This window comes from Leptodactylus fuscus, chromosome 6 (genome assembly GCF_031893055.1).
Source record: "Leptodactylus fuscus isolate aLepFus1 chromosome 6, aLepFus1.hap2, whole genome shotgun sequence".
In the NCBI taxonomy this organism is placed as follows: domain Eukaryota; kingdom Metazoa; phylum Chordata; class Amphibia; order Anura; family Leptodactylidae; genus Leptodactylus; species Leptodactylus fuscus.
The window spans coordinates 76,397,709-76,411,319 of record NC_134270.1 but is presented as its reverse complement, the minus strand read 5'-3'; the positions used below and the strand labels follow the sequence as shown (position 1 = coordinate 76,411,319).

Below are 13,611 nucleotides of genomic sequence, written 5' to 3'. Positions count from 1 at the left end.
CCTCTTTACTGGTGGTCTATTTAGGCTGTCCAGAGCCTGTTGGCCATGTGTGCTCTCATTTGTCTACTGATCCAAACACTCAAAGTGGCCTACGTGCTACACTACCCAAAAGAAGCTGTCTGTGAGCTTTTTTATAGGGCACCCAGTGTCTATTCAGACTATATGTGGAATCATTTAAATGTATACCTGAGACATACCACATAACAGCATGTAAAGTTGTGTTATTTTTTGCAATGAGTGCCTCCACTTTTCTGTAGTTCTCAGAGGCTGGAGGCCAAGCTATCCTTCTAACCCTTGTGTAGGCAGAGTGTCAGCAGAATTGCCAATTTTGCCAAGAGTGAATGACAGCGACTAGTGAATGTGATTATGACAGCCTTGGATTTGCTCCTAATAACCAGCGTCCTGGACAGGAGGCAGCACATTGATCGCCCTGTGCCCCTGATCCACACACGTTCCCTGAGATGTGAGCTGCAGGCAAGATTGACAGCTCAGCCCCGCCCTCGTGACGTCACTGTGTCAGTGCTGAGCAGAAGGAAGAGAAGTAGAGCCAGGGCCACTTCCTGCACACAGGGCAAGCAGCAGGCACACACTCTCTGCCCTCTCAGCCATGGATCTGGATGCCATCCTAGACAAGCTGGAGACTGGAGAGCAGGAGCTGGTGCAGAAAGCACTGATGGAGTATAATAAGGAGGTAAGGGATGCACTAGAGCAGGCATGAGGATGATGCCTGGATGCAGGGAGGAGATGGGAAGCATTCACAAGAGGATTGTTTGCTTCTAACCCTACAACTGGGGGTGGGGGATTGCATGCAAATCCCATTTACATTAAGCTCTTTTTTTTCTGCATTCTGACCAGTTGTGAGCAGATGATGGGATAAGTCATAGAGATGTGCTTTATGGCTGTGATCTGCTCATGCACTCTTTATAGTGTTACTAGGAGTCGTGTGTTATGTGGCAGACAAAGCTTTGTAGTCATCTGCTGAGGGAATATTTTGCTGGAGGAGCCCTAGTGATAAAGACAACTTTCATATAATTGCTCAAGTTATTCCAATGCTTTATGTAGAAATAGAAACGCGATAGTGGCAGTCATTGCTAAATTGGAAATGTGATGGTCCTGGCCAGGGACCCGCTTTATAGAAGAGTTTTAGCCTCAGTGCCTTATAGGGGACATTATGCAGAGTGCCATCATACCTTTAGTCAATGTCAGTAATGGCGCTCATATCCCTAGGTTGGGTGCTAGCAAAAAATAACATCACAGTCGTATTCAATGCAGCAACAGCGGTCAAAAGGTATATACAATTTATGGGATTAGATTGTAAGCTCTTGCACGCAGAGCCCCCCAATCCCACTGTGTGAATTGATTATTACTCTGTAATGTCTCATTTTTGTCTGTACTTGAATCCTACAATTTGTAAAGTGCTGCAGAATATGTTGGCGATATAATAACTAAAGGTTAATGTTATTATTTTTTGTTATTGATCATACATAACCAGTTCTTTATAACTGAACTTTGTAATTCTGTTCACTACAGTCAGTCTCTATATTCTATCCCCTATGACTCGTTCACAGGGGTCTAGGCATCTGAAATTTGGCAACAATGTGTTCACTGGTCCTCATCAATAAAATAGTAGCTTGACCTCTTAGTGATAGTGGATTATATGCGCCATTATCTGTATGTAATTTTCATAGATAATATGATGAAAAATATGTATTTCCTTTTCGATACTACATAGATTTTTTTACTGTTTCTACGCCAGTTTTCAGCCATAAAAAAGTCGCATGAATGTGTTGAAAAATACAGATGTGACTTCATGATGGCGATGAGTTTGAGTAATTTGTGAAGATTTTCTGCTACTTTTCAACTTGGGCAGATGTCACCTTTTGTTTTCATCCCACTTGAGATGTATTAATAGGATATTTTGCCAATTTGCTATTGATAAAGAAAAAAAAAGTCATGGTGACCAGTGTCCTCCATGTCCTAGGAGTGTATTTGGACAACTGTATCAGCTATATGAGGTCTCTACCGAACATTACCCTACACTGTACCTGTTACCATCCACACAGGGCAATCCGGTCCGCACATCAGCCAGATTTCCTGGCCTGAATCCAGTCAGAAGACTGGGACTCCTTTCATTATAGTGATCTATGATGAGAGAGTCCCTGCCTGCCCGCGGCTTTACTATTTGCATCATCTGCTTTGAATGTTCTTGTATGTATAGGGCCTTTGTCTGATATATGAGGGCTGTGGATGTAACCACCAAGGAAGCCAATGGGGCCCATCAGCTAAGGGAGCCCAATTTCACTGAGGCCTAGGGTGCAATTGCCCTAGATTTACACAACCGAGTTTTACCCATGAAACTCTGTCCAAGTGTTGGCCATATTTACCGATCTGAACGTCATTCTGTGTGAGAGATTCCTAGCACTATATAGGACTAGTGATAACCTATGGATGATGGAGGGGGATGTGAAACCTATATGGGACTTCATTACTTTACCAAAACATCATAATGTTTGCATATGACATCATTACTTTTTGTATGTGCATTATCCCTGTACTATGATGTCACTGTGACATCACTGTATTTATTATTTCTGTGCTGTGATATCACTGTACATTATTCCTGTACTGTAACACAGAGCTGGGCGATTATGACCCAGATCAAAATAATGATTAATTGATCATTTTACTTTGAGATGAATGATTATTTTAGGGCACTCTCGTTTTACATATCGCGTCCCTTGTTTATATGCTACACATTTTTTAGCAATCCTGACTGGATAGCATACAGTGTGTGACTTATCTTTTAGCCAGTGGCAATGTGAGACAGAATGGTATGGATTCAAAGTAATTTAAATAATCAATGTACAGTAAGGTCACATTTTATTGAGTTGACTTTCAATTTCGGTTATGTTTTCAATTCATTGCCCAGCCCTACTGTGACATCACACCGTACAATATCCTGGTACTGTGACATCATCTTGTCCGTTATATGTACTGTAAAATCACTATGTATTATCCTTGTGTATGTTGGAGACCAAAATAAATGCACACATTTTAAGTTCTGCTTAAGGCTAAGGTCCCACGCAGCGGTCCGCAGCAAAAAAGTATTGCGGGAAAAACTGTGGCGGCAACGCATCATGCTTTTTCCCACAGCGCTCTAGACAGAAAGTTCACAGAGGTTTCCTCTGAGACCTTTTTGTTTCAGTTATACCTATGGGGAAACCTTCTGGTGTTTCCATAGGTATAATTGACATGTTGCGATTTCCAAAACTGCCCCAGCACCACAATTTTTACCACAAAGTGGACATGGGATTTGCTAAAATCCCATCCACTTTGCCCTGACTGTAAAACTCCTTGATTTTTCCTGTGGTGTTTCCACCACGTGGGGTCCCAGCCTAAAGTGGTCATGGTAGAGTTTTGCTATTGGTTACTAGTTACACCCTTGATATGTGTCCCCCATCTAATAAAGGAATTGGTGTTAATACCATTGCCTACCTGGATGCTGGGGTCACTTGGGGTACAATTTCAGTTTCTGTGGACTCACTGGCTGCTAATCCAATGCAATATACAATAACAGCAAAGTATGTGTATCTATGTGTTGCACTAAAAAAAATTTCAGTGCAAATGAACTCCCAGTCTGCAGCTTGTCAGTTTATATTGCAAATTTTCACTGTATCTTTCTGCCTTAATAATGCAAAGGATTCCAGCTGCAATAAGTCATTGCATTTCAATAGCAACATTTGGGGAAACAGTCAGGAAATAGCAGTAAAGTTTTGTGTGATCCAAACCTTATGGTTTTACTGCAAGTCAATCTCATTAGATGTCTAGAAATGGCTACTCCTTATCCTCTTATTATAGGGGTTGTTAGGGCATATGAAGTCATGTAAGTGAATCCTCAGTGTGTCCCCGCAGCTGGCCCCCAGCTATCTTGCTATTATTGGAGAATGGAATACACAGTTGGCTTGTTCTTGGGCTAGTTGTAAATGAGAGCTCATTATTGCTGGCTAAAGTAAATGTTGGCAGTGTACGTCCATATTTCTGCTTACTTGAACACATAGGACATGATCTGATCCCTTCCTTGGCACTTAATGTACGGTTCCTGAGCTGTAAGACCGCCCTGTGTACTAGCCTGGATCAGAATTGAAGATTCTGTTCGTCCAGCTGTTGCAGAATTACAAGTCTCAGGATCTCTATTTGCTTTTCTTACTGTAAAATAATAATGGCAGGATTAGCAGTGATATCTCAGACTTTCTTCCACTCCGAGCACTGGAGTCCAGCAATTTATCATTCATAGGCACAAAACTATTTTAATGGGTTTCCTGTGGTATGATTAATGTGCCCGGTATGAGAACTGGTACTCTTACTGGTGTATGAAAGGTGCGCTGTGTGAATTAGGTGTAGAGGGAAACTGTGTGGGTGCAGAGACTGTGATTGGATGATTCTCCGAGGTGATGGTGTGGTCTTATCTGAGAATTCCCACTTGGGTTTTTGTAGCCCATCACATGAGACATTTCTGGGTCAGTTTGACTATAAAGATGGGTAAGACATTCTCACCGTTTGTTATTCTGACAGGTCAGTGTGATTCAGGTGCAGACAGTCTTCTACTTCCCTGCAAGCCCACATGGGATTTTCATGCAGTTAAGGAGGTCAGCTATATTATAGGGAAGATATCCATTCCCTGATAAATATAAATGCTTACAGAAATATTTGCCTCTAGTTTACAAAACCCCTTAACACATAATTGGTTCCATAGGTATAAAATGTGAAACCTCTCGCATTGGGCTATCCAGGTAATGAATGGATGAGCCATGTCCTCCAGAGAGAAGGTTATTTGTAGAGGATGTCTATTTTGGCTATCAGATGGAGATGGGACATGGGGGCTCCTCTTTACTAAGCTAGGGCAACATGTTGACTTGGCTGTGACTCCCCTTATGCAAACAGAAATCTCCGTGTTGCCCTGCGCTTTCTTCACTAATGTTAGTGAATGGAGTCTCATTGTGATCCCTAGTATACTGTGAACAAGACTTTAAAGGGTTTGTCCGGGATAACTGGAAATCCCTACACTAATCTATACATCCTCCGCCCCTGCTTTCTAAATAACATGATTAATAAAAAAAATAAATGTATTTTTACCCATATCCATGGGGCGGTGACCACCCCAGGGACATTTTCTGATTATCGGGTGACGATCCATTTCTGGAAATGGATCGTCAATACTACTTCTCCCTCCCCATCCACTCCATTATACTTGCCCTTTATGCTTCTTCCTGTGAGATGCCTCCTCCTTCTTTACTGATTCTGTATGTGTGCACTCTTCTCTGAGCACACTGCTGCCGATAATCCACCCCTACTGCGCATCCATGTATGCGCAGTAGTGGTGGAACATTGCTGGAGAACAGCACACACAGACAGAATCCTTAAAGAAGTAGTGGCCATCTCAGAGGAAGAAGCGTGGAGGGCAAGCATATAATATGGGTCCGGGGTTGGGCTGAGTAGGTAGGAAAGGGAGGGCTAGCTAGAGAGACAGGGAGGGGGTGTAGGAAGGGGGGGTAAGGTGAGAGGGGTTAGTGTGGGACTTACATAGCAGGATACTGAACCAAATGCAAGAGATACCAGGAGCTCTCAGAGATACCCAGAAATCACTCAAAACACTGCCAAAGGTATATAGGTGCAATTATTAACTCATTAATAGCATGGAACTATGGGAAGAATATGCAAATCTGCCTTCCATGATGTAATTAGGAAGACAGTTGCTGCCTCATTGTTGCAAACCAATAGAGGGCGCTCACTGGAATGTGCAAGCCTGTCTTAAGACAGGATTCCAGTGAAATAACCCAATAATGGCTGCTCCCTTTAGCCTCATGCCCGACCTTCCAAGAGGCCATTGTTTAGCAATGACGCTGGGATTAATACCAGGTATAGTCTCTCCTCTTGGAAGGTCGGGCATGAGGCTAAAGGGAGCAGCCATTATTGGGTTATTTCACTGGAATCCTGTCTTAAGACAGGCTTGCACATTCCAGTGAGCGCCCTCTATTGGTTTGCAACAATGAGGCAGCAACTGTCTTCCTAATTACATCATGGAAGGCAGATTTGCATATTCTTCCCATAGTTCCTTGCAAAGTGGAGTGCTAAAGGCTTAACAAGTCTCCACACACCTATATGGTGGTCTCTCCCTAAGGAGTGACAATATCCCCCGAACCCTCATTAATAGCACTAATAGACATTTTTTTAAAAAATTATTTTTTGCCCAGAAAACCCCATTAAGTCGCAAAAAAAGTCAACCAGAGTGACCTGTCAATCTTGGATGCACGACGGGAGTCATAACCAAAATCACAGTGTAGTCTTAGCCTGAAATGCATATGGGCAATTGCACTCCAGTGAGCACTGCCTCCAACTCGCAGGTCATATGATGGCACATTCATTAGTCACATGGCCTGTTTGCAGTTCATCCCCATTCGAGTAAATTAGGCTGAGATGCAAAACCATGCAGCTGCTATACTGTGTGTATGACAATGTGTGAGGCCACACTTGTTCAAATGTTGCTGTTTGTTCAGACAGCTGATTGGAGGGGGTGCAGAATGTTGAACCCCAACACTGATATAATGATGACCTATCCTAAGGATTTTTTTTTTTCTTGAAAAACCTATCTCCGTACATGTCCTTTTAATAAATACTGGTATTCTCCTTTAAATAACAATGCTGGAGTATCTTCTATTAGAACAATGCTGGGGTATCTTCTATTAGAACAATGCTGGAGTATCTTCTATTAGAACAATGCTTGAGTATCTTTTATTAGAACAATGCTGTAGTATCTTCTATTAGAACTCTTTTTTTGCCAGTTTTCTGTCATTCTTCCAGGAAATGTATGAATACATGGAAAGCTTTACCATTCCCCTTTCCTAATATATAGGGTATTTCCCTACACAGTCTGATATTATTGAGTCAGTGCTGGAAGTATCACACTGTCAGGGTCCACATTGTTGACTAGAGGAACGGTAATACAACAATGTCAATTTATTTGTGAATGTCCAGGAGGAATAACAAGAGGAACGTCACAGTGCAGTTTTGTTATTTCATGGGCAATTTACTCTAACAGATATAGCAGTAGAGATGACAAGTCCTCGTGGAGTTAATTTCTGAAAGGCTTTATATAGCCTTCATATCACGAAAAGTAAAGAGGCAGTCATCCACCATAGATTCCTCTCCAGATTATGGGCCTATACGCACCACAGCAGAAAGCTGAAACACAATTTTGGCTTTTCGCCTGGGGTTACTTGCCTCAGGAACTAATGGGGCTCAGCTGCATTGGCCTCAGATTTGTAGCAAGAGATCAGAACTGTCCTGAAAAAAAAAGTGTCCACCACTGACTGTCGCTGAAAACATTTGGAGGCAGTCTGGGTGGAATCCACCTCAAAATCTGCTCCAAATTCTTCAGTATGAACATAGCCTTATAGCAGTGCCAGTGCGCCATCCCCTTATATTGCACCAATAATAATGATCATAAAAGCCTATCTAAGAGGGGCTTTAACTGGGGACTTTTTAATCCCACTATTCCCTTGTGTCGCCGGTGCACTGGCCATACTTCCGTGGTCCCTTTCATTAAATGAATACGAGCCAGGGAAGCAAGGGCCACAAAATAGGACAGGAATAGGACCTGCTCTATATTTAGTGGCTCAGACTGTCAGCCCACACACGTGACCGTGGAATTCACAGTCTAGTACGGAACCATACAAAATGAATAGGTCAGTGTGCTATCTGAAATGCATGGATAGCACACTAAACACGGCCACGGTCGTCCGTAAGGGACCTCAGGGTAAGAGGAGAGCAATTCTAGAAATGATGCATTATAGTTTGGTGAACCTGGTACAGATTTTGCATTGGGACCCATGAGCTTTATGTTATGCCCCTAAATATAATGCTTGGAAGCCATGTATTGCTCCTAACAAAAGATTCTCTTGAGTTCTTGTGTGCATAACTATTACTGGGTAAAGGCGACATTATACGGTGATGCCAAAAATAGGTCTGTGTAACAACTTTGAAATCATGAAATATTTAGAACCGCTGTTAGGAGGAAACATTGTCTTTTGTGACATTTTATGTGGTGCTGTCTCTGAAGTCTGATACTGGTTTTCCTATAATAATGGAAGTAACTTGTCCCCCCTGAGCTGTAAATTTCATTTAGGTTTCCCTGTTTTGTTACTTACGGTAGATTCTAAGTTATGGAGAAATAACATTTATAAAGGGCAGTATTTTTTCACTTAGATTTACAATGTTGATAAGTTTGTCACTTCTTTACCTATAATGAGGAACACGACTTCAGAGATGAAGAAATAAATCTGCACTTACCTAGGATGTTCTTGATCAGATGCTCTTTATTGGTTTCCATAAACACGTGTTTCCGAGTATAGGACACTCCTTTATCTAGTGTATCAGTGACAGAGGTCATGTTTCCTTGATGTTTTTACTTCTTTCAGGGGGTGTTCACACTTGCACCCGGTGTCCACCCTGTGCCATTCCGCTGGGTTTCCGTCCTCAGCCCCGAGAAACTGGACAGGGGATGACTTCCTGACGGTCAATTTTAAAATCTATTCATTTGAATGGGTTTTTAAAGGTGACCGCCGGTGTCCACCTGTGGCCTTTTACGTGGGGAAACAGTTTTTTTTTCGGCAGGACATAAAGTCCTGCATGTCCGACTTTGTGTCCAATTGAAAAGAAACCATTTCTCTGCGTAGAGGCCGCAGGCGGACACCGGTGGTCACCTTTAAAAACCCATTCAAATGAATGGGTTTTAAAATTGACCACTGGGAAGCCCACAATCATTTGGGAAATCTATTGCACATGCCCGAATTGTAGAATTACTGCACGCGTGTCGCTGATGACGCACCCTGACAGGAGACGGCAGGAAGAAAGGTAAGTATGACAGGGAGTGGTGAACCTAGCCTCTGTGCTGCCTGAGTAAGACAATTGAAAGATGCCCCCTGGACTGAATACCAGGAGGGGGGGTGATGGGGGATCTCAGGGTGCTAGTGGTAAGATTACAGTGAATACATTGCAGTAACATTTTATGACTTGCAGTAGATGTCTCTGACTAATCGACTAATTGCTCACATTTCCCGTCTTTTCTCTTTGGACCGCTATGACCACTTTTTCCAGCTGTGACTTGTCTCTGTAAAGTTTGCAACAAAGTCCTCTTTGACTCCTCATTTCTCCATACACTCAACCCATATATATATATATATATATATATATATATATATATATATATATATATATATATATATATATATCCCACAGCGGCCCCTGCAGCCTATATTATGCCCCACAATGGCACAATAGACTGTGGGGCATAATAGAGGTTACAGGGGCCACAGCAGACCCTTCAAGCTCTATTCTGCACCACAGTTGTACACTCATGAACTACTATTGCAGTCAGGGGGGTCTTTTCAGACCCCCGAGTATAATAATCAAAGCCCCAGTGGAGATGAAGGAACATAATAAACACTGTTACTCGCCTCTCTAGGATCCGATGTTAATTCTAAAAGGGATATTGGGCCCAAAGCCTGTGCTAGCAGTACCATACAGGCCCAAAGCCTGTGGTAGCAGTAAGCCTGTTGCCATACAGGGCCAAAGCCTGTGCTAGCAGTAACAGGCTATTACAACTAGCACAGGCTTTGGGACTATATGGTACTCCCAGCACAGGCTTTGGGCCTATATGGTAATACCCCAGATCATGTGACGTTTGGGACATTACCATATAGGCCCGAAGCCTCCTAGGATTAACATCGGATCCCGAAGAGGTGAGTAACACTGTTTATTATATTACCTCACATCCCCTGGGGCTCCAATTATTATACACGGGTGTCTGAAAAGACCCCTGAGTATATTAATAGCGGCAGTGGGATCGCAGCCTGTCATCCCGAGCTGCCACTGCCGCCTCCTCTTCTTCACCCGGCCGCACATAAGACTCCTGCATCTCAGTGCAGGAGACGTGATGATGTATTATCATCGCTGCCTGTGCTGAGACGCAGAGGTCTAAGCCAGCCCAGGACAGGTCCTCTTAGTTTAGTTTTCAGAGCGGCTGTCATGGGCTAGTTATGAAAAAAAAAAAGTAAAATTGCTGCCCCTCTGAAAGTACCACCTCATTAGCGTTGTGCCCCTTGGAGGGGTGTAGGGAGGGGACGAGGAGGGCTGGGGGCGTGAGGGGAGAAGAGAGAGGGGGGATATAGTATGCGACCCCCGTCTCCGGAAACGGCGAGACTTAGAGTCACAGGAGACTATGAAATGTGCCTGGGGCGGTCACGTGATTGACCCAGCGATAATGGTAAAGATCAACTTTTGCTAATAAAAGTAATTTGTAAAGTTAGATTGGGGGGGGGGGGGGGGTTAGTTTAATGCTAAAATGTTTTTTGTTTTTTTTTAACACGGACAGTCCCTTTAATGTAATGTGATCTGTGATGTGGTGCGGGCAGTTCAATATGTTTTGGGGAAGGTAGGTAGTAGACTCCCTTTTATTTATTTTGTCTCTGATTGTCCAGATACGGTAAATGGGAGTTTCTTTCATGTTATGTTATCTGAGAAGCGATAAATCTGGTCCTCATAAACAAGGTTTAATTGTTCCCGGTAGAGCGCTCTGGATAGAGCTACCATGTCATTATGTTTATTTACCTTCTATATCTCCCAAGAGTTTTGCAGTTTTCTTATTTATGTGCATATATGTATTATATATTTTATTAGTAAAAATTGTTTTTTTTGACAGCTTATACCTGAATGCTTGCTATATGAATGGTGAAATTGCTGGAAACTTGCCATTGACATTATACTTCGATATTAGAGATAAGTGAGTATATTCGATCGAATACCTCCGCTGCATAGTTCTTGGTGTAAAAAAGCGCTGGGGAAGGTGGGAGGGACATCCAATTTTTACTGTCCCCCCACACACACACACCTTCCCTGGCGCTTTTTTACACCAAGAACTATGCGGCGGAGGTATTCGATCGAATATACTCGCTCATCTCTATTCGGTATCCTCATGTCATTCTGACAGCCATTTTGCTGGCAGAATAAATATTCACCTATAGATATAACTGACATACTTGAAAGGGGCTCTATCAGCAAAATCATGCTGATAGAGCCCCACATATGCGTGCATAGCCTTTAAAAAGGCTATTCAGGCACCGTTTTAAAATAATAACCTAAAAAAGAATGTGCTCTACTCACGCATCGTGCACGCTGGGCGGGCATTCAGGGTGTGTCTTCATCTTCATCCACGCCTCTTCTTCCTCCGATATCCTCGGGTCCTGTCTTCCTCCGGCGCTCGTGAACGGACATTGATAAAAAAAAAATGGCCTGGGCGCATGCGCAGTAGCATGCGGCTTCTACTACGGCTACTGAGGACATCGGAGGAAGAAGAGGCGTGGTTGAAGATGAAGACACACCCTGAATGCCCGCCCAGCGTGCACGATGCGTAAGTATGTGGGGCTCTATCAGCATGATTTTGCTGATAGAGCCCCTTTAAGGTGTCTTTTTGTGGGTATATATGTACAGTATTTATTTATACCATTTTGGGGAATGTCCAATGTTTTAATTGCATTTTATTTAAAAAAAAAAAAAAGTCAATCTAGCTCTTTTGATCTTTTATTCCCTCTATGGCATTCACTGTATGTGAAAAATAATTTTTGTATGTTTCTAGCGCTGGCATTTTCAGACAAGGTGATGCATAATTCATTTATGTTTGTTGATTTAATTTTATTAGAGAAAGGACTCTCAGAACATCAAGGGTAAAAAGATGCAATAATGCGTGTAAAATTTTATATTGAAGAAAGTCTCATGCATATTAATATGAATATACATGGCACTTTTCCGATATTACAGCACCTAAGCTCCGAACCCCTCTCCTCCTGGCACAACCCAGGTCGCTGCTGTGTAAAGCAGGGCAAGCACCATAACCCCTGGCCTCTGCTGTATTACACAGTGGAGACAGGTATTGATTCCTTTAATCAGAGTCTTCTCTATGGTAGCTGGGAGACTCGTGAAGGCTCCTAGGCCTCTCTTAGGAAGATAACAATAGTTATATGGTAATTCTTCCATAAATTTCAATACACTTGTATTGCAGTCTTTGGGACAAGCGATATAATGTCATATATAATGTAGAGTGACCTCTAGATCCAAGAACACAGGACTAGTAGCAAGCTACTACTGAAATACAGGCTGATTTATTAAGGGTTGTATATACAGAAGGCAAGACATGTCAAAAGTTGCAATTTTTAACGCATAGAATTGACTTTTTCCTCTGTGTGCACCACACTTGCAACTTTTGTTAGGGTTGACATTTCTTAAGACCGACGTCACTGTGTGTTGGCGCAGTTTTATAAACTTGCAAATGGATATCCGGTAACATACGATTGTAGCTGTAGGGTGGTGTAAATGTAATTGGTGGGCTCTAGGCATCCCAGTCCAGCCGGTAAATGTAGTTAGTGCATAGGACTCTGCACACCAGTTTTTGTATGCTCTTCCGTTTCTTTGTAGTCGGCAGACCAGTGGATTTTGATATATTAGTCTTATCAACACCTTCAACAAATACAATTGCTGAACAGTAAAAGGTGATACTTGGCAGTACTGAAATGGCATATCTATCCATATTTGGATTTAGTCACCACTTCAAGAACCACTGGATTGTCTTACATAAATAAAGTAATCTAAGGACATTGAAGATCTGAAGTGCGGTGTTCTTTTTTACTAGCTGTTTTGTTTTGAGGCCCTACCCCAGCACCCAGAGAGGTATGAGAGGAGTGATGTTTAACCTGTTCTGCCAGCAGCACCGAATAAGCAATGAGTGGGATCCTGTGTTTTTTCATCTTTTAACTCATTCTGTCCTTTTTCTGAAAACAAGATTTTACCAGAAAACCCCTTCCAAAGGGAAACTGTATTTTTATTTTTTATTTTTTCATTTAAATTTTAGTAAAGATTTTTATCTTTTTGCCTATTCTATTTTTTCCCCATTGAGATCTGCTTTGCTGCTGTTAGGGTTGCATATCCTGGGCATTTGGTACACTACCACAGTTCACAGCTCTGGAAGCAGCAATGTGGTATTCTACATTCCAGAACAAGAAGATGCCTAACTGTATCTGGATCCAACTTCTTTTTGTTCCGGTCTTGCCCCACATATAACCGCCATTACTTGCTGTGATCCATTTCGCCAGTAATATGTTATAAGTAGACATCCATCAGACAAATGTCACAAAGCACCTTTGACTTATATAAAATAACCTCTACACAGTAAATATGCTGGGTCAGCCCTGAGCTATGTACTGTGTGTCATACACTCTATATATCCGTTGCAAGCCACTTTGCAGAGCTAGCCACTCTTAACATGCTGGCTTTCAAAGCAATGCTAGAATAAAGATGAAACCTAGAAGGCCTGGAAGATGGTGGCACAGAGCAGTGCAGGCAATGCAAAGAACTGTGCATGTATGACCACTTGAATGAGTGTTCCAAGTCTATCTTTTTATTTATTAAACAGGGAAGCTTAAAATACCGAATGGTATATACTTGCCTGTTTATTTGGCTGGGGTTCCCACATAGACTTTCCATTCAGTGGCTGAGCGTTGGTGT

General features: G+C 42.4%; 1 protein-coding gene across 2 annotated transcripts in view; it reads left to right on the top strand.

Moving 5' to 3' along the window:
* Positions 1 to 401: 401 nt before the first annotated feature.
* Positions 402 to 13,611, top strand: part of RIC8A (RIC8 guanine nucleotide exchange factor A) — a 39,251-nt gene continuing 26,041 nt past the window's right edge. Inside the window, exon 1 of one of the 2 annotated variants that reach the window (XM_075280296.1) lies at positions 402 to 691. In XM_075280296.1, coding sequence (XP_075136397.1) covers positions 608 to 691 — 84 coding nt within the window. In that variant the 5' untranslated portion in view covers positions 402 to 607. The remainder of the gene's footprint in view (positions 692 to 13,611) is intronic. The other variant, XM_075280297.1, reaches the window with a different exon arrangement.